Source organism: Cordyceps javanica, chromosome 1 (genome assembly GCF_051103115.1).
Source record: "Cordyceps javanica chromosome 1, complete sequence".
Lineage (NCBI taxonomy): Eukaryota > Fungi > Ascomycota > Sordariomycetes > Hypocreales > Cordycipitaceae > Cordyceps > Cordyceps javanica.
The window spans coordinates 6,879,937-6,902,663 of NC_139295.1; the positions used below are offsets into that span (position 1 = coordinate 6,879,937).

The window sequence follows — 22,727 nt, forward strand, 5'->3', positions numbered from 1 at the left end:
CTCTGTTCTCGATTCTCGCCTCTCAGGTCCCGTTAGTTTCCCAACTTAATAGCTACATGACTATTCAGTGACATTGCCACTGGATTGCTTTGACTTATTGCTTTGATGTGGCAACAGATGAACCAGCGCTCGGAATACCATGGCCGAAATAATGAGAGCCACCCACGCCAGGTAACCACCTAGAATATCGTTCTTGACACCGGTTGCAAATATTGCACTGGCGATTCCTGGTGTCACGGCGCGCACAACGCCGTTTCCTATAAGCGCCAAAGTGTTGATGCCCGACAATGCAGCCGGGCTTGGTGATGCATCATTTACAGCTAGCTGGACGCTTGTTTGGGCCATAATGACGGCCGACCCAAGAAGAACCATGGCCGGTGCCACTCCAAGCCATAACCACTCGTGCACTACGTCACCCGCGGAGCGAAGCATTGCATTCATGACGATATAGCCGACAAAAACTGGTCCGTAACTGGTTGCGATGGCGCTGAGCAGTCTGTAGGTACCCAGTCGCTGGTTCAATAGAGGAAAAGCAACAAGGAGCCAGAATATCTGACTGGCACCCTGAACTGTCATGTAGATAGAGATATCGACAGGGGAGAGATGCATCCCGCCGAGGGCGATGGGGGTATACAGGTATACCGGCAGTATAGCAGAAACAGCAACTGCTAGGACTTTGGATTGAGCATAGACTGCAAGAGTGACAGCCACTCCAGGGGCTTTGATCAACTCGAATGTCGGCATTGGGCTGCTGGGTGTATCCTCGCTCGTGTCTTGCGTTTCATGGAGAAAGAATAACGACGCCAGCGCGGCAGCTGCACTCATTGCCCCGACAGCTAGTCCGGGCAGAGCGTACGGGTTCTCCCGCAGCCAGGTACAGCTACCAAACAGTCCAGGATATTGTTGCGTCGGGTTTGTCAGTGTGCCACCAATGATCGGCCCGATAAAGTTGCCTGCGTTCGCCGCGAAGACGAGCCAGCCGAACGCATTGGGCTGTGTCTCGGGCGGGAACCGCTCTGAGATCATTGTGCGAGTGATCAGGTTGGACGCAGCAAACAGCCCGGACAGACAACGGAACAGGTACATCTGCCAGAGCTTGGTAGCCATGCCAAACAGTGACGAGCCGACGGCGGTCCCCACCAGACTGCATACAAGAGCAGTCTTGCGTCCGATTTTGTCTTCCAGGTAACCCCATAGAACGAGTGCCAAAGTTTGCACGATGGCAAAGAGCGACTCGACGAGGCCGCTATAGAATCCGACGTCGGAGACTGGCAATCCCGTGTTGCGATGGACCATGGCGGCAATGTACGGGAAGATCGAGCAAAACACGACAGGGTCCATCATGCGGGCAAAACACAGTAAAAATAGCTGAACCCATGGTGTTTTGTTCGCAGACTCTGCTGCACAAAGGGTCGGACATGGTTCATCGCTGCTGTTCACCACGGGTGTGGATGTCGACGATCCAGCTCGATCCGGCGAGCTCGTACTTGGAAGTAATGGTTGTTGTTCAGCATTCATAGTTGGAAGATGAGCAAGGAAAATAATCAATTGAAGATGGTAATGTATGGATTGAGATCAGAGCTTCAATCCAAGTGAGATTAATAGGGTCCTGCTAATATGTAATTACCTCCGGAGTGCGGTCCACTCACCGGCAGCCGAGACATGGCAGCTTCGGCTGCTCGCCTGACACGAAAAATCATCACACTTTCAGTTTGCCTGGCCGGCATATGAGTGGAGCTTATTGAGCTGAAATCAGGTCATGTTAATACTGAGAGAGAGAATTGGGCTGGACTGTCTAAGACGGACATGTTTGTGGCTCACTGAAAGCCAGAAACGCAGTAACACAGGCTTCACTTCACACCATACTTGAGTGCCTCAATTTGACCAAAAAAAAAGTAAGGTTGGGAAGAAAAAAAAAAGGCTGTTACTTACCGACTTCCATCTAATGATATATGAAACTGGAGAAGTCAAGGAATGGCGACAATCAACTGCGTGCATTTCCGGTTTTCGCGTCAGGTACTGCCTGGTTTGCCGAACAAATGCAAAATTCGGCCGAAATGCCTACTCACGCATGCGGTTTCACAGCATATATATATTGATTTGGGCTCGACCTCTAAATACGAAGTAATCGTCCCGAAATGTCATGGATGTAGCCTGAATTGAAGTAGCATTGACTGTGATGGTACATGTTATCGCGGAGTATAAAGCATATACCATGGTGCACCTCATGGGTTGCTTCGATGGAATACGACGTAGATTTCACTTCTAGCTGAAACGATATCTAAAAAATGCCAAACAAAGAGGAATATACAAATGAACGGCGCGATGTCAAAAAGATGAAGGCGATTGTCCTAGGACTGCCACGAACAGGCACAACGTGTAATCGACAGCTACCTCAACTGCTAGATGTTGGTGCTAACATCGAGTAGCTCTTTGCTCTGCATTGAGTATCTTAGGCCTCAATACATACAACTATTACGAAATATTTCGAAACAAGGAAAAGGGTCATTTTGAGAGCTGGATCTCCGCGATTGACGCAAAATACAATGGCGTGGGCAAGCCATTTGAGCCCGAAGATTTTGACCACATTCTTGAAGAGTATAATGTAAGTCGATTGGTTCAAACGGCATTAAAACCGAAGATTCCTGACTGAAAAACTAACCGGCCTTTTTTTCAGGTTGTCGCCGCCAGCCCCTGCTGGATGTTCGTGGACGAGCTCCTTGCCGCCTACCCTGACGCCAAAGTCATCCTTTCAATAAGACCTCCGGAGGCGTGGCTCGCGTCGCTCAAAGAAACAGTTTCCATGGTTCTGAGCCGCAAAATCTGGGGCGTCATCTCTCTGGCCGATCAATATACCGCATTGCACTGGCGCCTCCTCACAAGAATCTACTTTACTCTGTCCCAAGGCGAGCCGCCTTGAAAACCGTCTGCGGATCGCCTTCTGCTTCAGTTTTACGACTCTCACAACGAGCACGTGCGCAAGGTCGTTCCCAGGCACAAGTTGTTGGAGTACCGGCCGGGCGATGGCTGGGAGCCGCTCTGCGCCTTTCTCGGCATTTCCATCCCGAACCAGCGCTTCCCACATACCAACGCGCGGGACAACTTTGTGGAGACGGAGAGGCAGAGATACCGCTCGCTGTGGATGAAAATCGCGAGGATAGTAGCCCAAGGAGTTGTCACTGCAGGGCTTGTATTATTCCTCACGCAGACTGCATTTCGCCTCGTTTAACGTTGCGATGACTGAGCAATCTTGCGGAACTCGGACAACGGCCTGACACGGGTACAGAAGATCGAGATGGCTTCTAATTTCCGCGCATGACTCTTTATTATTTTGAGTAATGATTTCACAAAATATTAAGTTTTGTCTGGCGAAACCTGTCGTTCCTTTAGCGCCCTAGAACAACCTATACAATACCGTTATGGCGCGTCGATTAGGTGTTGCTGCTGTGAGTGGCGTGTTACGGAATGGGCAAACACTGTATTTTAAGCGACAACACTTGATATCGAAACGAATGTTGTGATCGGAATACGCAAGCTACAATATTGACGTGTTGAAAATGCGTGATTTTCCCTGCTTTGGCTGGTCAATCGTCTCGAGCTGCGATCAGATCTCTGCCCAGCATCAGCGATACCTAAAATGGAAAAAATATTACTTGTCGCTTGGGGAAAATTCTCTGGTCTTGCTGCCTGTCAATACTGGCTTAGGATGGCACCAAGTACGTTTCCCAGAAGCTTCGTCCATCCGGGCTAGCGACACCTACCCTGTGGCCAAAGTGAAGTAACAGTCGTCTTCATTTCATCATCAAAACTCTTACGAAAGCGCCATTCCCACCCCGCAGTTGTAGATTCCAACTCTCGATCCCATTGGTTTCGTCAGGAATGTGTCCAGACTGCCTATAAACCAGGCTGCCTCTTGCTCCGTTTCGCCGACTCATCATTTGTAATGATTTGTGGTGCGGTGCAACTTTGCGCCATGCTTCTAGTAGCTTGCTCTTTGACGACGGGTGCCGAGAAGTGAGTGGATTGATAATCAGCCAATTGCACCATCGGCGCGCTCGGCAGTAATCAGATAATGCGACACTTCATTGCCGAATAATAGAAATAGCTACGCAGCCCGGTCGATACCTCCACGGCCTGCAACAATTCAAATAACATATATATTCCAGACAAAGCAAGCACATGACACAATGTCTGCAGCAAAACCAGTCCTTCTCATATTAGGTAGCGGCGCTAACATCGGCGACGGTGTCGCGCGCGCATTTGCTGCCAAAGGGTACAGGGTTGCTGCAACGTCACGTTCTGAGAAGCCGAAACCAGAACAAGTGCCGGCATATGCAACTGACCTGCATATCAAGAGCGATCTTGAGGAGCCAAGCTCCGTCCCGGCAGTCTTTGAGAAAGTCAAGGAGGTTCTGGGGCAGGCGCCTAGCGTGGTAGTCTACAATGGTGAGCCTCTCCCACCCAATCATCCCATGGCTTACCAGGGTGTTACTACATGTACCGGACGACGGACGCTAATAATGCACGACAGCTGCGGCACTGACATTTACTCCACCGGACGACCCTTTGGCATTGTCCGTCGAGGATCTCAATCGTGACTTTCAGGTCAATACCGCCAGTGTCCTCGAGGCGGCAAAGCAAGCCGTCGCTGGCTTCGGCGGCCTGCCCAGCTCTGCAGCCAAAACCTTTATTTATACGGGCAATAGGCTCACAGACGGACCCTTGCCTGGATTTGTCGATTTAGGCATCGGGAAAAACGGCTCCGCGCATTTGATTGCTGCCGCTAGCAAAGCCTACGCGCCCAAGGGGTACAGGTACGTCAACAAGCTGAATGCTGACAGGGGCAGGATTATTGAGGATGCATTGTAAACAGACTACTGACTGACCGCTCGTGTTTCTTTGCATGAAGATTCTATTTTGCTGATCAGCGTGCTCCCGACGGCGGCAAGCCAGACCTTGATGGGGCGGCGCATGGGGAGTTCTATACGGAGCTGGCAGAGGGCAAAACAAATGTGCCATGGCTGGCTACATTTGCAGCCGGATTAGGTTATACAAATTTTCGCAATTAGCATGGGCGGCTCTGTGAAACTCTGGAAATTAAGCTCACCAGCTAAATCAGTCACTCAAATATCCCAAGCCTGTTGGCATTTTCCTGTCACTAACTAGTTGGAGCAGCAACGCCCACAAGACTATTTTTGGTCGTAAATGTTTACTAGTTATCCTACTATCCTAGTGGAGATGCTTTATTAGTGAAGCTGCCAGGCCGTGTCACGAGGCCGCCCGATAACTCGTCGAAAGCCTCATGAAACGGTCAATGGCATCACAATTGTATAGATATGGATCTTTCTCGGCACCGTAATATGATGATCCAGCGCAGCAGGGCACCCTGGGCCAATCACCTTTGTTTCGAGATGGACCGCTTACCGGAAATGAAGAACTATAGCGCAATAGTCTGGGACGGATCTCTCTCTACGCGCTGTTGATGTGGGGAGAGGTCCAGGCTGGGCAAATCATGAGCTTGCCGCCCACTAAACTGCCGTTGTGGTGTGGGAAGACTTTACAGGAAGAGCGAATAGCATGCTGCTACTCGGTAACTACTGCATGAGTCCACAGACCTTCGTTGTCCAATCATCATCGGCTTGCACTATTCTTGGGTCCGGCTTTCCCACGGGCGCTTCCATGCTCTGCATGGGGCGGGATCTTGTCTTACCATTCGGTATGGGGTGTGGCCTATATGGAAGCCCGGTGGATCGTTTCGAAGTAAATCTTTGATATAGAGAGAGTAGATTTCAGGTATATAGAAATGAGGCTGGACGTGTATCAATCGATGACCTTTTGGATAGTTGTCTTTTTCATTTGTTTTCCAGTTCTATTGAGCCTCCATACTAGGCGATCAGCCTGCAATTCCCATCATCTAACTACCCTTGGCTTGTCGCACCAGTTCAACAGCCATTTACACCTCAACTACCGATGTCCCGCCTGGCACCCCGACCTCCGCAACATCCGGCCCATCGCCGAACTCGTAGCGATTCTCAAACTGCCGACAAGCGACTCGAGCTTGTTGCAAGACTGGAAGGGTGTATCCACGAGATTCTGGAGGCGACAAAGGCCTACAAATCTCCCCAGCAGCAATCTGCTCATCAAAATGCCAATCAAATGTTCCAGCAGAGGGTGATGGCCTCGCAGGGTCGGATAGGGAACAACATGTCGGAGCAAGACTGGCTCGGCACCATGATGCAGTGCTTGAATGAAAGCATGAGGACCCAGCAGAGCTCATTCGTCCGCAACACTACGCTCGATGTTGCTCTCAGGACTTTTGCTTCCGGTGTTTTTGAAGCTCTCGGCCTCGCTTACTTCCAAGAACCCTTTGACAAATACACGGCGGCGTCGAAGCCAAGCGCTCCCAATAACAACGCCGCCCTCCGACATCCATCTCACCATTCCGGCATTCTCTCTCCTCCGAGGGACATTGGCCCATGCCAGAACCTCGTGAATCGCCAAACCCCGCACAACATTCCGCCGCCGCCCTCCCACCACACCCCTTTCCCCTCTGCACACCACCAGCTTGTTCAACGACCGGCACATAATGCTAGACCTGCTACAACGGCTATACTACAGCATCCAACGCATGGTACGCCCGTAGTTCAGAGACCTCCACCACCACCGCCTCAATCTGGCCGTCCAGTAAGTCTCCATTTGTCGGGATGCATTCGATAGTTTGCTTTGCTCACACAAATCCCTAGCCTAAGCGATCATCTCCCATCGAAATAGCAAACCCATCTGCGCGAAAAAGGGCATACACATCTGAGGCTCTACGCCAGGCAGCTGGCCAGATGGGGCCTCCGTCGTCACCTGCACAGGCCAAACCTCGTTTGTGCATTGATTTCTGGGACGTACAACATGAGAGAGATGCCCGTCAAAGACAAGCTATCCTCGGCTACGGGGGTAAGTGGTATGTGTTCCAGTGCCACCAGCATGAGCAGGTTCTGCTGTTCAAAACGGCAGAAGGGGCCAGGCATCACATGACAACGCGGCATGCGTTGCCAAACCAGCGCATCGATTTCTTGGACATTATCCAAGAACTCGGTGTCGAGGTTATGAACTGCGATGTTGCGCGTGCGGAGCAAAACAATCTTGACGCCGTCAACATGTGGAATCGGTCTAGTTCAAGCCCCACGACACAACAAGACGCTGGCGTTCGGTCCGATTCACCAGTGAGCACTCAGTCGGCAATTCAGGCACCTGTCCTCATGTCTAAGCAGCAGAAGCCTGCTTCACAGATGTCACATACCGTGCACTCCGAACCAGCTCAATTGCCAAGGGCGCGACGTGACTCGTCCGGCATCATCTGTCTCTCAGACGATGAAGACGAGAACACAGCTGTAAACCAAACAGTGGCTACCATAAAAAAAGAGAACGCAGAGACAGAATTTGATTGCCTGACTGTGAAAACATGCACAAACCAGTCTGATGGTACCCCAAACGGCTCCGCACAGTTACTTGACGCTGCCACTCGGGCGGTTGATAGCCTCAAGGCGAGTCAAAATCTATCATCTCCAGTATCAAGAAGTGAGAGTGAAAGAATTACGTTGGAAAATGGAGAGGGAAGCATTGAAAAACAAGAGGCTGCTGAACTACCCGAGAAAGAGCCCGCTCCGAACGACGTTCCGGAGACCAGCACAGCAAGATCCACCGAGACACCAGATATTGCCGGGCAGATTCCAGATCTGACACCAGACTCGCCAGACTCATCAGGGCTGAGCGAGCCCCCATCGGTCGAAGACTTGGATTGCTTCAGATCACAGCCCGTCCAGGAAGATTGCCGGAAACTGGTAGATGGTGAGCTAGAGGAAGGTGAAATCGAAGAGTCATGCATTCACGTCGCATCATGTCCAGCAGTGATTCCGGGAACGCAAACGACGACTCCCGACTCGGGCAAAAAGAAAAAGAGAGGGACAAGCGCTGCTGGCTCAGCCTCGTCAAGCCCCGGGCTGCGAAGGAAGAAGCTGCCCTCGACGCCGAAATCGTCACAAAAGAAGAGGAAAGAACGCCGGTCGTTTTGGAGTCCGGCTCTGGAAAGCGGACCAAGTGCTCATGATCAGTTCAAGACGAAGGCATGCAGAAAATGCCATGAAAGATTCTATTTTCGAGCTCAGCTGGCGACGCATATGATGAGCGAGCACCCTGATGTAATAGCAGTAGAGTAGCAACAGGCGCAATTACTAATAAGCAGTGATATGAGCATCTACGATATATGTCATTCGATATGGGGGGAGAACAAGTTTATAGTTTTGTAATTCTATCCTGAATATACTACTCGCCCTCTTCAGGAGGCGTCATGACCTTGTGGATTGCAATCATATCATCACCACCAAACCCGCGACTAACTGCGTCTTTGTACAGGCTATTGCAGACCGTCATGAGCGGCGTCTGCGCCCCCACCTCACCAGCCGCATCTTGTACCAGCTCGGTAAGGTTATAGCAATCCGCAATGGCGGCCTGCGGCGACCAGTCCTCCGCAATCATCTTTGCGACCTTGAGCTTTGAGTAGGCGGACGCCATGGGGCCCGCGTCGAGCACCTGGCCAAACGCGTCCACGTCGAGGCCCTGCGCGCGGGCCAGGTTCATGGACTCGGCCAGCCCCGCCGTCATGGTGATGAGGAAGAGGTTGGTCGCGAACTTGGTGCGGAGGCCCATGCCGACCTCGCCGCCGCAGTACACGGCGGCTTTGGTGACGGCCTCGAGGAGCGGGCCGACGCGCCGCGCCTCGTCGCGGTCCCCGGCCAGCATGCCCACCAGCTGGCCCTGCTCCGCGGGCACCCTGCTGCCGCTGACGGGCATCTCGAGGTAGCGGCCGCCGGCCTGCCGGACCTGCCGGTCAAAGTCGCGGCTAAAGGCGACCGAGACGGAGCTCGTGTTGATGATTGTCTTTCCGCGCAGCGCGGCCATGAACTGGCCGTCCAGCACGGCCCTGTACGCCGCCTCGTTGAAGAGCATGGTGAAGACCACGTCGGACTGCCGCAGGACCGCGACGGGCGAGTCGGCAATGGCGGCGCTCGTGGACTTGAAGGGTTCGTATTTGGTAGCTGTGCGGTTCCACACTACTACCTGGAATTTACGGGCGAGGTTGAGGGCCATGGGAGTGCCCATGAACCCCAGACCCATGAAGCCGACACGCATTTCGGGTTTTTGCGAATAGGTCGAGTGTCGAACGGCGGCTTGGTCGGGTTGTGACAAGGCCGGGATGGGTAGCATTGGGGGCGCAACAAGACGCAAAGGGAAAACTAGGACGGTGCGCGATAACTACCGAGAGATCTGTTACGTGGAGTCTCGCTTGCAACTATATACCTACTCTGCACCTTGGCAAAATGTCAATTGAAAATGGAGCACAAGGGCGCGCCCCTTGTTTCTGTCGCCCGGGTTTAACGCTACCATGATAAAACCTTAATACAGCCCGGAATCGGCGCCGGCGCCGATTGTTACTGGTCGCTCGGCTTAAGTACAGTTGGTTCCCCAGAGGGTATTCCAGCACTATGCCGCTTTTACCCATCATTCTAACCATCAGATCTGAAGAGGAATACTTCAGTTAGGAGTTGCCTCCTAGCTTCAATCTTCACTTATCTCTATAGATTAGAGAAAAGAACGCCGAGTGTAAATACACGTGATGTGTAATTTGTAAATCAGTGAATCGCTGGAATTTATATAGCCCTTGGCTACGTTCCGGCTAAATGAGGCCAATCACTTGTTGGCAACCTTGTCAACACTGGACATAATTATACTTATGGACAATAACTAGAGCTTAACGCGAAACTGAAAGAGGCCAAAGACTAACCATCTCCAATCATTTCCAGTAGTAGTCACCCAATCAGCTATTGATCATTCAACCCGAGTTATAATACACCGACACCGTGCACTTCTCCAGCTTACAATACAGCGACAGGTAGTTTAGCTACATCGCAAGTATCTCCTCCATCTTTTTATAAGGAAGCCTTCAATCAATGGACCTCAAGCCTATGTTATAGTGGCGGAAATGCAAAGCCAGCCCAACTTGTCGGCCGTTGTTGTTGCGTTGCAGCTCCCCTATCTGGCCATAGCCCGAGACTATGCATCACGAAACTCCATGTTCTCGCTTATTCCGGCCAGTTTCGCGGACTTGATGAGGCAGGGAACTCTGCGCAGAAAATAGCGATAGGGAACTGGATAGCACTAGTTCTCAATTCTACACCCCCCCTGGAGGTATCTTATCGAGGCTTGATTGAGATGGCTACAGAGGTAATCGTCGTGACGGCACAGCAATGGCAAGATGGGTAGTGAGTACCAATCAGAATATCATCGTGTAGATGTGAGTTATCATTGTTTTCTGGATGGTACTGATCTAAGCTGCGGCGGCGCTAATATTCTGACTTAGTACGCGCTCAATCACGGGGCGCCAAGATTCAAGGTCTCTAACTTGAAGGTCCTTTTCCTTGGCAGCATCATCCCATTTTCTCAACTGGCACATTTCCTGGCACCACTCCCCCGAGCCAAACTCCTCCTTCTCCGAGCCGCTCATTGGGCCCCCTTGGTACAGCAGACTCTTCTTGCTCGCGTCGGACAGCTTATCGTGATACGACTCGTCGACGGCGCAAAGATAGCGCTTGGAAGCCACGTGAGACTCGACCAGGCGCGCCACCTTTTCCGGGAAGCCGAGCGCGAGAAGCATGGCACCGCCCAGGGTCTCGTGGCCGACACGGCCGACCGACTGCGCCGCGGCCTGCCCGCCCAGATTCTCGGCCTCGCCGCCGCCCGTGAGAGCGCGCAGGTCGGCGGCGGGCGTGAACTGGCCAATGTCGTGCAGGAGCGCGGCGACCTGTGTGAGCTCGTCGACGGGCGGCGTCGCACAGGCAGCCTGCGCGGCGGCCTGGAGGGAGTGCTGGAGCTGAGAGATGTCCTCGCCAATGTAGGGCGTGCGCTCGGATGCGTCCAGGACGGAGAGGACGTATTCCGCGACAGCGACGGGCGTTTTGCACTCGGGCACACCCATAATTATTTTCGCTAATAAATAAAATGGAAAAGGAAGAAGCTGTTCTTGAAGAAAAAGAAAGCAAGATTGTTCAGACTTGCAAAATTTTGACCTGACGAGAAAATGTGCAAGTGTATTGCTCGCGGCTTGCCTGATTACAAGCCCCAGAGCTTCCACGTGCTCGAGTGTCACTCCCGGCTTGACTACGACAATCTATAGCAACACTAATGCAAAGCCTGATTTCAAATTATTCGTCAATTAATGGCGATTATCTTTTGGACGGCAAAATTGAGATGCTAGGATATCTTGAGGCAACCTGTGTTGTCCCCGTAACGGTGGAGTCCATCCCCAGTATCCGGGTAGCAGCAGTGAACGAGGACAATGCTCGATGCACGTGGGCTCCGTGGCTGGTTCATTGCCAACATGCTGTACGATATGGACCACAAAGAGGAGATGCATTTCCAACATTCCCACAAGATGCGCGTCATGGTGGTGTGGATCGAACGAGTAGCGCAGTCGTGCCGCACGTTATTAGACTGCACCGAGGACAAAATGCGCGGCGCGCACTCAACGTTTCATCGGGAATGGAATTCTACAAAGCAGTAGCATTGCGGGACACGGCTCCCAACGTCTTTTGAGTTTACTGGTTTTTGCAGCAGCTGAAAATTTGTGCGTGTGGCTAACGAAAAGCCCATCCTGCGCAAAAGCGGCGGCTACGACTAGCTGTAGGACCTGGCCTATTCTTCTAACTAAAAGATCAACTGCTTTCCGGCGTCCAAACTTAGCATGGGAGAGCCGTAGCTATAGGTGAAGGACCCTTGCTCGTAATTCTCTCCTTCCTTGCGCATGTGGGTAGCAGGCCAGGCAACTTTACGGTGCTCATAATAGCTCTTGTGGTTATCGCCCTCCGACGCGAGGTTGTAAGTGGCGTAAACGGCCTTGCGATCAGTGCTGCTATGATTGGCCTCGCTGCGATGCGCAAGATACGAGGTAAAGATCAAAAGCTGGCCTGTCAGAAAGTTATCAGAGGCCATCCACACAGAAACTTCTTAAATCAGAGACCACCAGGGCACTCACCAGACTCCAGCTCAACAGGCGTCCACTTCTGAGAAGCAACCCACTCGTCCGTGATGCAGTTTGTCTTGGGGTTGATGGGAACGTCCACCTTGTGGCTGGCATCGACGACTTCCAACCCGCCGTTGGTCATGTTGGAGGGATCGACGCTGAGCAGAATGGTCAGGTGCTTGACATCCTTGACGTGCTTGTACGCGAGCGCGTCAATGTGCGGTGCGAAGCCGCCGCTGCCCGCCAGCTTGTAGTTGATCTTCTCCTTGAACAGGTGCATGGGCTCGCCAGACAGGTCCTCGAGAAGACCGAGGAGCTTCTTGCCCCGGAGCAGGCTGTTGAAGCCCGCATGGCCGTCGGCAAAATTCTCAGTACGGCAGAGCACACGCTCGCCCTTGGCGTTCACTTCCTATCCGGAACTTGTTAGTTTCGGAAAAGTCGCTCTCTCCTCGTTTTGGAAAAAAAAAAGATTATTACCTCATAGGGCATGAATTCGGAGCGTTCAGTAGCCTCGTAGTCGTGAACTTGCTGCGCCCAAGACTTCAAGTTTGTAATCTCCTCTGGCGAAAGGAAATCACGGACAATGAGATAGCCATTGTCCTTGAAAAAAGTGACATCGCTAGCAGATACCATGATTGCGCTGGTCTGTATCGAGGCAAAGCTACTGTGATTGAAATCGGTGCATTGATGTTGATGTCGAATTTTACACGTGGGGGACGATGGTTGTCTTTTATTGATATTTATGCATCTGAGCCACTCTGGTTCCAAAGTTGCAGCTGCACCGGGGCAGCTCTAAGCTGCGTGATATTCTCTTTGCAGAGTCATATCAAAACCTGCTCTCATCCCACATGCCTCACAAGGCTAAATAGCTCCCCCCCTTGACAACGGCTCTTAAAAAATTCTGCAGCTCCGCCTCGTTTTATTTCGAGTTGCCACGTTCAAAACAATAACGTGGTCAATCACTTGCGCGAATGCTCTCGCATTACAGCCACGCCAGCCAAGCCGGTTCGCGGCGATCTGCACCACCTGCCCGGGCAAACAAGTAGTCAACGCCACAACGGAAGGACTTGTGCATTAGCGCAGGGCGCATTGCTGGGGTTCATCGCTCCATCTCATGGAATCACAATCGCCGCTTCCACCACGTGTGTGGGGGCGGAACTGGAGAAAAGACACGCTTATGGACCTCTTTCACTTACACGGCCTGCAACGTGCCGAGCGTTCAACAAAGAGTACAACTTTGAGAAGGTGCTGAGATTGCAAGACTTTGCAGATGCTCGTGTGATTTCTGCAGGTGGCTGCCTCTTCTTCTCTTGTTCCCGGCATCTCGGCACAAGGCTGCGTGCCACATTTGGTCTATTGCTTCTACACGTGGGTGCGCCGAGCGCTTCTGGCCGCCGAGACATCTGCATCAAACAGGTGTCGGAATAGTCCGGTCCATTCAGGTTTCGATATTGTTCCTGTCACATAATGTGCATGCGACTTGTTGCTAGATTCTGCAAACCCTTCTGTCGCTTTTATAACGAAGAGACCCTTCGCTTCAGCTGAGGCGAAATCTTGTCTGATAAGAGCACGTTATCAAGGGGACTGCCACTACATACGAACACCAAGCAACCATGTCTCATCCTACTTTTGTGCAACCTGTCCACGATAGTGGCGCCTCTCAGGAGGATGGCAAAGACTCTGCCGTTGTGAATGTTGCGCCTCACAGCCAGAAGAAAGTTATCGGGCGAGGCAGCAGGATGTCGTCCATTGTCATGATTCTTGTTGCCGGTGCTGCTCTATTCTCAGATGGTTACAACGCTCAAGTTGTCGGTCACATGAATCCTGTCCTGTCGGCGCTGTATCCGCACGACTACACAAAGAGCATCAAGACCAGCATGTCCAATGCCTTTTTGATTGGCGAAGTTTTCGGGATGCTATTTTTCGGCTGGGCCATCGACAAGCTCGGCCGTCGCACCGGCATCTTTTGGGCCACCTTTTTCCTGGTCCTTGGCATCGTCTTGGCGACTGCCGCCCACGGCGCCACCCGAAACGGCATGTTCTGGATGATGATTATCGGCCGAGGTGTCGCTGGCTTCGGAGCGGGAGGTGAGTCTTTCTACTCGAACGGTTCAGGTGCACCGTCAATCAATCAACACCGTCTGACCAATGCACCGCCCTGTAGGCGAATACCCGACGTGCGCGACTAGTACTTCAGAGGCCGCAGACGAAAACGCCCAGGTTCGGCGACGTCGTGGCATGCTTTCTGCCGTTGCCACGGACTTTTCAGTCGACATGGGTTTCGTCTTTGCGGGTGTTGTCGTCTTGATCGTTCTTGCAGCGTACAGCTACAAGCCTAGCGATGGCCTCTGGCGTGTCTGCTTTGGTCTTGGTCTGGTTCTACCCGTCGCTCTTCTCTTTGTTCGCCTACGTCTCGTCAACTCAACACAGTACCGAAAACATGCCATGAAGAGAGAGATCCCCTACTGGCTGGTCATCAAACGCTATTGGAAGCCCATGATTGGTACCTCAATGGCCTGGTTTGTTTACGACTTTGTGGTATGCAGATGACTTGCGACGAAGAGTGGCAGCGAACGGAGATGCTAACCTATATTCCTAGACTTATCCATTCGGTCTATTCGGCTCGACCATCCTAGCAACACTTAACCCGAGCGACAGTCTTATGCAGACAGTCGGCTATGGTACTGTTCTCAACTGCTTTTACCTGCCCGGCTGTCTTCTGGGAGGTTTCCTCATGGACAAGATTGGCCGGAAACAGACCATGACCCTAGGCTTTGTTCTTTGGTCGCTCATGGCATTCATCATTGGTGGCGCGCTTAACCCGTTGAAAACCGTTTTCCCTCTCTTTGTAGTCATGTACGGAATTTTCAATGCCGTTGCAGAGATGGGACCAGGTGTAAGCACTGATATTACCTGGTCGCTACTTTTACCCGTGCTAATAAACTATCTAGGTTGCAACCTTCCTGTGTGGTGCGGAATCCTTCCCTACCCCAGTGCGCGGCCACTTTCTTGGGTTTGCAGCTGCGGTAGGCAAGGCTGGTGCCGCCATCGGCACCCAAGTCTTTACGCCGATCCAAGACTCTTTCGATGACGAGAATAAGGGTGTTCAAGGCGTGTTTCTCATTGGGGCTGCTTTCGCAATGACGGGAGCCGTCATCACCTGGTTCCTCGTGCCTGACATGGAGCGCGAATTAGAGACTGAGGATGCCAAGTTCCGCCGCTACCTGGAAGAGAATGGATACCACGGCGTTTTTGGTGAAGACCAGAAAGACGAAGGTGCATCGGTTTCCCATGTTAGCACAAACTAAAAGCCACTGGCCTCTCTGATATTGGTGTACTTTTGGTTTTAGTAGAGAACATTGATACCATATATACAGCGACGCAATGCGACCCTCAAATTATTCCAAAAGTCGTAGTAGAAGGTTTTTTATTTAGTATGCGCTTTACAAAGTATCTGTCAATTCTCAAAGCGGAGGGCGCCGGCGAAGGACTGACGACACTTGTCAACCCCCCAGCCTTGTCAGCATAGACAACACAATGGAACACACCAGAAACTAGTTAATTAGTTGGTGCGATGTGTATTTAAATGCAGGACCATCCCCGCACAGCCTTTCGGGTTTTCTCCTTTTGCAGCGCAAGCGTCGCAACTAACTCGGCGAAATGACGGAAGGCAACCAGAAGACCCGATACCATGGTAACTGTCACTGCGGCAACTATCGCTTCGAACTATTGGTGCCTGGCATCGGCTCTGGACTGGAGTGCACTTGTAGGCAATGCAGAAAGAAGGGCTACCGTTGGGTGACGGTCTCGGGGGATAGTTTTACAGTCACGAGAGACGAGGGCAGTCTGACAGAATTCGATTCTGGGGTTCTAGTCGATAGAGTAACCTACTATGCCCCTCAATTGACGCGAACATCTGAGCCTAATACTTTTGTTAGTTTTGTCAAACCTGCGGCAACGGTGTTACCGGAGTTCATACCTCAGGGCCACTGAAAGGACAGACGCTAGTCAATATCAATCTCATCACAGAACTCAATCCGTTTAAGGTTGGGTAAGTGGCAGCAGGTGGTGCGCGCGCGCGGATTCGATTCAAAAACGGTGAGCTAAGACGCGGGAAAAAAAAATTCAGGGCAACTACAGTAAATACGGAAGAAGCTGGGCCAACTCTGCCCGCACTACCAGTAGCAGACTCGCCGGCTGTGCAACTCGGATCATGTACTTGTGGCCAGGTACAAATCGAGATTCTCTACAAGATACAGGACAAGGAAGTCAGAGCAGATAATTGCAGTTCATGCAGCAGGGTACGTTCATACGCAAGCAAAGTTACAAGCAAACAAACTGGCGCAGCGCACTTACACAGCGATAAAGCTGGCCTATATCGGCTCTTACGAAACGAAAGACGTCGTACGCATCCACGGCAGGCAGAACACATTCGAGTACTTGTTCAGGGCAAAGATGAGCGGGCCAGCGATGTGCAAGACGTGCGGCGTGTACATGTTCCAGAACGTCCACGGCCCACCGATTAGCTTCTTCGACAAGCTACCGCCCGAGAGGCTCCCTATCGTCCTGGACAATTACGTGAAAAACATGAACATGCAGCCCGTCAGTGTACGAGTGTTTGATGGTGTTGATATTGCAAGCCTCAATATTGATTACGACGACTGTGGCACAGAGGGGTATACACTAGATGACTGATTTGTTTTACACGGATATTCGCCGTAGTTGTGCAAGGGCAAACGAATAAGCATCATATCAAAGCATTCCACTCTTATTGGATCAATGAATCCTGGATTAAACTTTCTGCAGACATTGTATGCTAGAAACACTTGCGACTTCAATTGTCATCCATGTCTGTATCCTCGCCGTTGCCGTCCGAGAACTCGGCCTCACTCTCCGAGTAGTCCTCTGCAAAATCCAGGCCCCTCGCATGGCACGCGCCCGTTTTTTTCGCGTGCCCTTCTCTCGAAAGCTGCTGCTGCTGCTGCCGCTGCACGTTCCTGTTGGCGGCAATCTTTCCCTTTGCACGCTGCAGCGCGATGCGATCCAGCACGTAGTTGCAGCAGCGCCAGACACGCTCCCGGTTGCGGAGGCCGCTCGACGTCTCGCCCAGCGTCTGGAGCGCGAAGTAGAGCTTGCGCCAGTCGGTGCCGTGCCGCGGGAGCAAGGTCGCCGGGACGGGCGCGGGGATGGAGAGGGAGCTCTGGGCATCGAGATCCCGCAGCTGGGCGTGGAGATCCCGCAGCTGAGCACGCTTCTGCGTCGAGGGCTCGCCGTCGGCTTCTACCTGGCGGATCCAGCTCTGTAGATAGTCTCGCTGGTGGCTGAGCGCGAGCGGGTCTTTGGCAATCTCGGACTGCGTCGTGGTCGCCCAGCCGGCGTACGGGCGAGCGCACCATGTTTCCCAGATCCAGGGCATGTCGTGGCGAATGTGGCCAAAGTAGAATGATTGCGGGAGGTTATCGGATGCTCTTGATGCCAAGTTCATCTGCGCAATCACACCGATATCATCACCTGTAGCGGTTGCGTCAGGCCGAGGTCCCGCAAAGACCTCGTCGGTGGCCAACTGCCGCATTGTTTCATCAAGGGCGGGCACAAAGCAAGGGTTTGCAGCGATCCATTCATCGCCGGGCACATGATCCCAGACCTTGTCTTTCGTAGCACGACGGACCGCCTCGTCATGCGGAAACACCTTGTCCGTAAAGTGGTATGTCGACTCGACCTGGTACCAACCAACCAAGCCTTCAACATCGATGGTGTTCAACCTTTTGAGCGATGCCCGCTTGAATATTTCAAAGCATGCCGGATGGAAAGGCATGGCCGCGCGATGGCGGTTGCTGGCAGCACTCGCCCAGTTATGCACGTCAAACTGTTCCTGCTTGTGGCGCATCGGTGCAAATACGGTGGCTGAACTTGTCGTAGTGTCTAGGTGGTCTCGTAGCCCGGAGAGATAGCTAGGGCACTCGTCATCGAGCTCAAAGTCGTCGTCTCCTTTCTCCGGTTGCCAATCGCTGGGCTTTGGGCAGAGAAGTTGGATTGTGTTGCATCCACGAAGCTCCTCGGCAGTGATCTTTTGTCCCGAGTATGCATTGCCAAGAACACAGTTGGGGCCTGAAATATGCTCGCGACTGCGCCATGTCTGGTCTCGTTTCTTGTACTCTTCGGTCAGAGGCACGATGATGGTGCAGTTGTCGGAAGGTATGCCATTCAGAAATTGTCTATATGATTTGTCGTGAACGTCCATCTCCATGTCCATCTCGCTCTCATCGTCAGTGTAGTCGTCGTCATCTTCGGACATGTCGTCCAGGCAGCCCTCACCCTTGACGCCAGAAGCTGTCGGCATGTATTCATACTTGGCATCTCTTGGGTCTTCATCTTCCTCTGGTAGGAACGAGACATCAGCAGCGTCATCATCATCCTCTGCGCCATCATCAGTCACCACAAAGCAGCCAACGCAGTCTGTCTCGTTGGTCACAGGGATGCCTTTGCGCATGCATCGCGACGCTGCCTCGGGAGGCTCGCTGGCCAATCGAAGGCGTCCAACATTGCCACTGACACCACAGAGCTGGCATCGAACGTCGGTACGTTTTGAGGACGTCATGTTTGATTGATGCGCTAAAGGTGAGGTGGTCTGTAAGAACAATCTCGAAGGACTATCTATTGATGAAGCTGATGAGAGAGATCACAGCCGAGCACGGCCTTGATGAAGCATTTATATGACTTTTATGAGTAGCTCCATGCTATTGTATCAATTCAAGCGCGACTGACTACCGCACATATTCGGGGCAACGCACAGTTCAGGCTCACGGCCAAGTCATGATGCCTGGTTAGGGAACGCCCGAACGTCTCACGACGCCCGGGAACGGGAGGCTGCAGCAAGTCGATGCCTCACGATGCAACAAACTCCAACAACAGGAGGAAAGCAAGGAAGCATGTTGAGATAAGGCTTCCTCTGACTAGTCTTGTTAGCGCGAGCCCGAGGTAGTTGCTGGCCCAGGCCGCAGCAAGACCTAGGCTCGGCTGCGTGGCCTCGGGGCCGTTTTTACGCGACCGTGAATAATTAGCCGGCACCACACGCAATTTTAGCACAACGGCGTGAAATACAGTGGCTTTTGCGGGTAGTAGAGTGGTGCTTGATCTCAGGTCCGCTAATGAAACTCGCGTCAACCAACTGGTCACATTGCTGTGAGTTACTTTGAGATATTGGAACTTTTGTTCACGCCGATACCTGACTAGAAGTACCCCGTATTCTGAATAAAAACCCCCGTTGTTTTTAAAGGGATAAGCCGCCTATCTACATCTGGGCAGCTGGGGTAGCTAGGCAAGCTCTGGCAAGCTTTCAAGCTTCTCACTGAGGTCCTGTATACTCCGCGGCCATGTCACTAACGTGCCCTAGGGAGACATTCCACATGGTCGGCCGTCCATGCATGACGCGATTCCACTGAGGCGATACGGCATGCTTCTGGGCATACTCTTGCAGGGCTTCCGGAACTAAATCGTCCCGCTGGCAATCAAGACACCGTATGATAAATGGTGCCAGATGTCCATCCAGCACAGTAGGGCAGCTTCCAAAAACCCATTCGTCTCCTGGATGATAGACAGACAAGACGTCTTGGAAAAGCTCCCGCGCCTGGTCCTCGGCTGCTTTTACCCTGACGTCGGTCAGAGCATTTTCAAGAGTTTCCCTATGACTGCATGATTGTTAGCCAAATTTAAATGACGGATGCGATTCTTGTTTAGACAAGACAGCCTTACATTTTCTGCTTGTATTCCAAGGCCTGTCTATATTCTGGGCTTAGGTCGTTTCTTTGTAGTCGCTCGTCAGCATCGCATGGCAGTTTGTCCATGCGCTTTCCTTTTGAGACGGAAAGGCACAAGCCTTGGATCCCATGTATGGCTGTCAATAGCTGTCGAATTCTTGACTCATTTTTCTTTGGGAGCAAGCTCGGGTAATGAGAGCACAGCCAGTAAGAGATGTCAAGGCTCTCGGGCATCGGTTGAGTCAGAGCACCGTCACTCAGGGTAGGTACCTTTAAGTCTTAGCTCATCGCACGAGAAACGCAAACCAGTATCACCTTACTAATCCTTTCGGGTTAATTTTCGCGAGGTACTCTTCGCTGATGTTCTCGTCTCGATGTAAATTTACGAGTTTGTTGGAGAGCACTACTCCACCCTGGTCCTCAGAGTGCTGCTTCCCCAGTGCATACGTGTACATGACCATGATGGAATATAGTGAAAAGGGAAAAATATGGAGTGTGTATACATCCCCATCGTGAGCTGCCATCGTGATGTCGTCTGATGAAGCGATTTATGCGCTGGAAGTCTCGATGAGCAGTGCGACGTCGACCCGAATATTACGCTGCTTTTGAAAAGCCAAGCTGTCATTGTGCTAAAAGCCCAGTATTTGGGCAACCCATCAACGTGGCTGAGTCATAGGAAACAGAAGGCTTCGGGGGATAATTGAATGGGCTTGCCCCGAGCACAATTGGCGCCGACTATAGCCAGCCCGCCCAGTAACTAACCAAGGTTTCCTCTTCTTACCACCCATCTCATTTCTTGCTGCCTCAAGCCGTCTTAGCGTACCGAACCTGCTGTTGATAAAACCTGACGCCAAAGCCGCTACTAAATACGAAGCCGACATCGCCTCCCAGATGCGTCGCAGTTCCCCAAGCCAATCGCCAATCGGCGCAGGCGCCAGCGCACAAATGGCTGCGCAAGATAGAACTATTACCCTGCTACCTGCAGAAAAGTTGTTAAGGGAATTTTTGCTCGAGTGTGCTCAACATTTTCCTGGGCTGGAAATCTGGGTCACAGGGGGCTGGGTCCGTGACCGCCTTCTTGGAATACCGTCGTCCGATCTTGACCTGGCCCTCAGCAATTTAACAGGCAAGCAATTCGGCACATTTTTAGAAGCCTTTTCCGCGAGACCCGAAGTTGGATCTAGATACTCTCAAAGAGCAGCGGAGCTGGGAGTACCTGGCTCTCTATTCACCAAATTCCACATCATGAAGAAAAACGCAAACATGTCCAAGCAGCTCGAAACCGCGGGCGGCAAACTGTTTGGCTTGGACGTTGACCTAGTCAACCTGCGCAAAGAAGTATACGACGGTCAGACTCGTAACCCAGACATGGAGTTTGGTACTGCTGAAGAAGACGCATATCGCCGCGACGCAACTGTAAATGCATTGTTTTTCCACCTGCAAAGGCAACAAGTCGTCGATCTGACCGGGAGGGGTCTCGAAGATTTGGATGCCAAGATAATGAGAACCCCTCTGGAACCCATGCAAACGTTTATGGATGACCCTTTGAGAGTCTTACGTTTGATACGAGTAGGCAGCAAGCTCGGGTTCTCTATCGACCCAGAAGCTGTGTCTTGCATGCGCAACACGCGAATACACCAAGCCCTTGAGACAATGATAACTCGCGACAGAGTTGGCGCAGAGCTTGTGAAAATGATGAGGAGTCGAAACCCAGAGGCTGCCTTTGATTGCATCTTTCGCTACCATCTCTACGCACCCATCTTCGTCCGACTTGATGCGAAGCTACTGCAACCGCTTGCTCAGCAGTTCCCTTTCATGGGAGTCAAATCTTCCTCTCCGTGGCCTAGTACGTGGCCTCGGGCATATCAAATTCTAGCCAATGTCCTGCAAGGAGACAGCCGCTTGTCCTCTTTGGTGGCCACCGAGGAAAACGTGGACTTTCTTTGGACGATGGCTGCCTACAGCCCACTTGCTGGCTTACGGCACAGCTTACTCAAAGAGACAGTACAAGAAGCAGCCGCTTCTATCAAGACTACATCAAAACTGACTCAGCTTCTAGACAGTTCTTTGAAAAATTTTGACTCTATTCGGAAGCTCGTTCACGATATCCAAGGCCGAAACGCCAAGTGTTGTTCTCGCAGCGCCTGCGGCATGGCAATTCGCTCATGGGGCGCAACTTGGACCACACAAGTCACATACGTCATGCTATCGCAAGCGGTGTATGGTGATCTAGAGAATGATACGGAAGGCGGCCTTCAGGGAAGACTGTCAGCGGACGAGCACGTTCGGGAAAGCGTGCTAGATGTTTACTCAACTTTTGCCGAGTTCATCTTCAGCCAAAACTTGCTAGATGCGCATTCCAAGCGCCCGCTACTAAATGGCAAGGAGATTCAGGATCTGTTTGGCCTGAAAGAGGGCGGCAAGTACCTCAAAATTGTAATGGATAAGCTTATGGAGTGGCAATTCGACAACGCCGATGCTACCAAGGAGCAAGGAGAAGCATGGCTTCAGCAGGAGCGGGACGCGCTTGGTGTGCCGTCAAATTGAGAACGCATTGTGAGCACCGACCCAAACTCTTTGAGATATTTCATCCCTCTACTATCATCCCGTATTTCTCTGATTCTAAAAAGAGTCCAACTTGACAAGAAACCTGCTGCCCTCCTTGTAGTAAATATCTCTTCCCCCCGTAATTAGATACCCTACAGTCAGGGAGTGCATCCGCCTTGGGTAACAAATGCGTTGTTGAAATTTGATCGAAAATTTGACTATCCATTTGAAGAGACTTGGCTCAAGGTAAATAGACTTTCAGGAAGCATTCGCGTCCATCAAGTGCGACATGAGTACCGTGCCAATCTATGGCAATTTCTACCAGTAACAATATATACGCAAGAAACCGAATTGCG

The 22,727-nt window shown here is 51.9% G+C and overlaps 11 protein-coding genes across 11 annotated transcripts; 6 read left to right on the forward strand and 5 right to left on the reverse strand.

Moving 5' to 3' along the window:
• Window positions 1-60: 60 nt before the first annotated feature.
• Window positions 61-1,296, reverse strand: V2A60_002095 (uncharacterized protein; the record flags this gene model as incomplete). The annotated part of the gene is made up of 1 exon (XM_083253447.1): window positions 61-1,296. One exon carries the CDS (start codon window positions 1,294-1,296, stop codon window positions 61-63), a length of 1,236 nt encoding a protein of 411 aa, XP_083109573.1.
• Window positions 1,297-2,288: 992 nt separating this feature from the next.
• Window positions 2,289-2,920, forward strand: V2A60_002096 (sulfotransferase family protein; the record flags this gene model as incomplete). The annotated part of the gene is made up of 3 exons (XM_083253448.1): window positions 2,289-2,379; window positions 2,457-2,605; window positions 2,678-2,920. The coding sequence occupies 3 exons, from the start codon at window positions 2,289-2,291 to the stop codon at window positions 2,918-2,920; spliced, it is 483 nt and encodes a 160-aa protein (XP_083109574.1).
• Window positions 2,921-4,187: 1,267 nt separating this feature from the next.
• Window positions 4,188-4,869, forward strand: V2A60_002097 (uncharacterized protein; the record flags this gene model as incomplete). Its single annotated transcript, XM_083253449.1, has 2 exons — window positions 4,188-4,446; window positions 4,532-4,869. 2 exons carry the CDS (start codon window positions 4,188-4,190, stop codon window positions 4,867-4,869), a joined length of 597 nt encoding a protein of 198 aa, XP_083109575.1.
• Window positions 4,870-5,970: 1,101 nt separating this feature from the next.
• On the forward strand, window positions 5,971-8,207 carry V2A60_002098 (uncharacterized protein; the record flags this gene model as incomplete). The annotated part of the gene is made up of 2 exons (XM_083253450.1): window positions 5,971-6,684; window positions 6,744-8,207. 2 exons carry the CDS (start codon window positions 5,971-5,973, stop codon window positions 8,205-8,207), a joined length of 2,178 nt encoding a protein of 725 aa, XP_083109576.1.
• Window positions 8,208-8,313: 106 nt separating this feature from the next.
• On the reverse strand, window positions 8,314-9,180 carry V2A60_002099 (NAD binding domain of 6-phosphogluconate dehydrogenase-domain-containing protein; the record flags this gene model as incomplete). The annotated part of the gene is made up of 1 exon (XM_083253451.1): window positions 8,314-9,180. One exon carries the CDS (start codon window positions 9,178-9,180, stop codon window positions 8,314-8,316), a length of 867 nt encoding a protein of 288 aa, XP_083109577.1.
• A 1,195-nt stretch (window positions 9,181-10,375) lies between these two features.
• On the reverse strand, window positions 10,376-11,023 carry V2A60_002100 (HD domain-containing protein; the record flags this gene model as incomplete). Its single annotated transcript, XM_083253452.1, has 1 exon — window positions 10,376-11,023. One exon carries the CDS (start codon window positions 11,021-11,023, stop codon window positions 10,376-10,378), a length of 648 nt encoding a protein of 215 aa, XP_083109578.1.
• Window positions 11,024-11,751: 728 nt separating this feature from the next.
• Window positions 11,752-12,700, reverse strand: V2A60_002101 (uncharacterized protein; the record flags this gene model as incomplete). Its single annotated transcript, XM_083253453.1, has 3 exons — window positions 11,752-12,011; window positions 12,080-12,476; window positions 12,545-12,700. The coding sequence occupies 3 exons, from the start codon at window positions 12,698-12,700 to the stop codon at window positions 11,752-11,754; spliced, it is 813 nt and encodes a 270-aa protein (XP_083109579.1).
• Window positions 12,701-13,680: 980 nt separating this feature from the next.
• V2A60_002102 (major facilitator superfamily domain-containing protein) lies at window positions 13,681-15,375 on the forward strand (the record flags this gene model as incomplete). The annotated part of the gene is made up of 4 exons (XM_083253454.1): window positions 13,681-14,155; window positions 14,232-14,605; window positions 14,667-14,963; window positions 15,019-15,375. 4 exons carry the CDS (start codon window positions 13,681-13,683, stop codon window positions 15,373-15,375), a joined length of 1,503 nt encoding a protein of 500 aa, XP_083109580.1.
• A 1,147-nt stretch (window positions 15,376-16,522) lies between these two features.
• V2A60_002103 (uncharacterized protein) lies at window positions 16,523-16,762 on the forward strand (the record flags this gene model as incomplete). Its single annotated transcript, XM_083253455.1, has 1 exon — window positions 16,523-16,762. One exon carries the CDS (start codon window positions 16,523-16,525, stop codon window positions 16,760-16,762), a length of 240 nt encoding a protein of 79 aa, XP_083109581.1.
• Window positions 16,763-16,901: 139 nt separating this feature from the next.
• On the reverse strand, window positions 16,902-18,665 carry V2A60_002104 (uncharacterized protein; the record flags this gene model as incomplete). Its single annotated transcript, XM_083253456.1, has 1 exon — window positions 16,902-18,665. One exon carries the CDS (start codon window positions 18,663-18,665, stop codon window positions 16,902-16,904), a length of 1,764 nt encoding a protein of 587 aa, XP_083109582.1.
• A 2,104-nt stretch (window positions 18,666-20,769) lies between these two features.
• Window positions 20,770-22,371, forward strand: V2A60_002105 (uncharacterized protein; the record flags this gene model as incomplete). Its single annotated transcript, XM_083253457.1, has 1 exon — window positions 20,770-22,371. The coding sequence occupies one exon, from the start codon at window positions 20,770-20,772 to the stop codon at window positions 22,369-22,371; it is 1,602 nt and encodes a 533-aa protein (XP_083109583.1).
• Window positions 22,372-22,727: the final 356 nt, after the last annotated feature.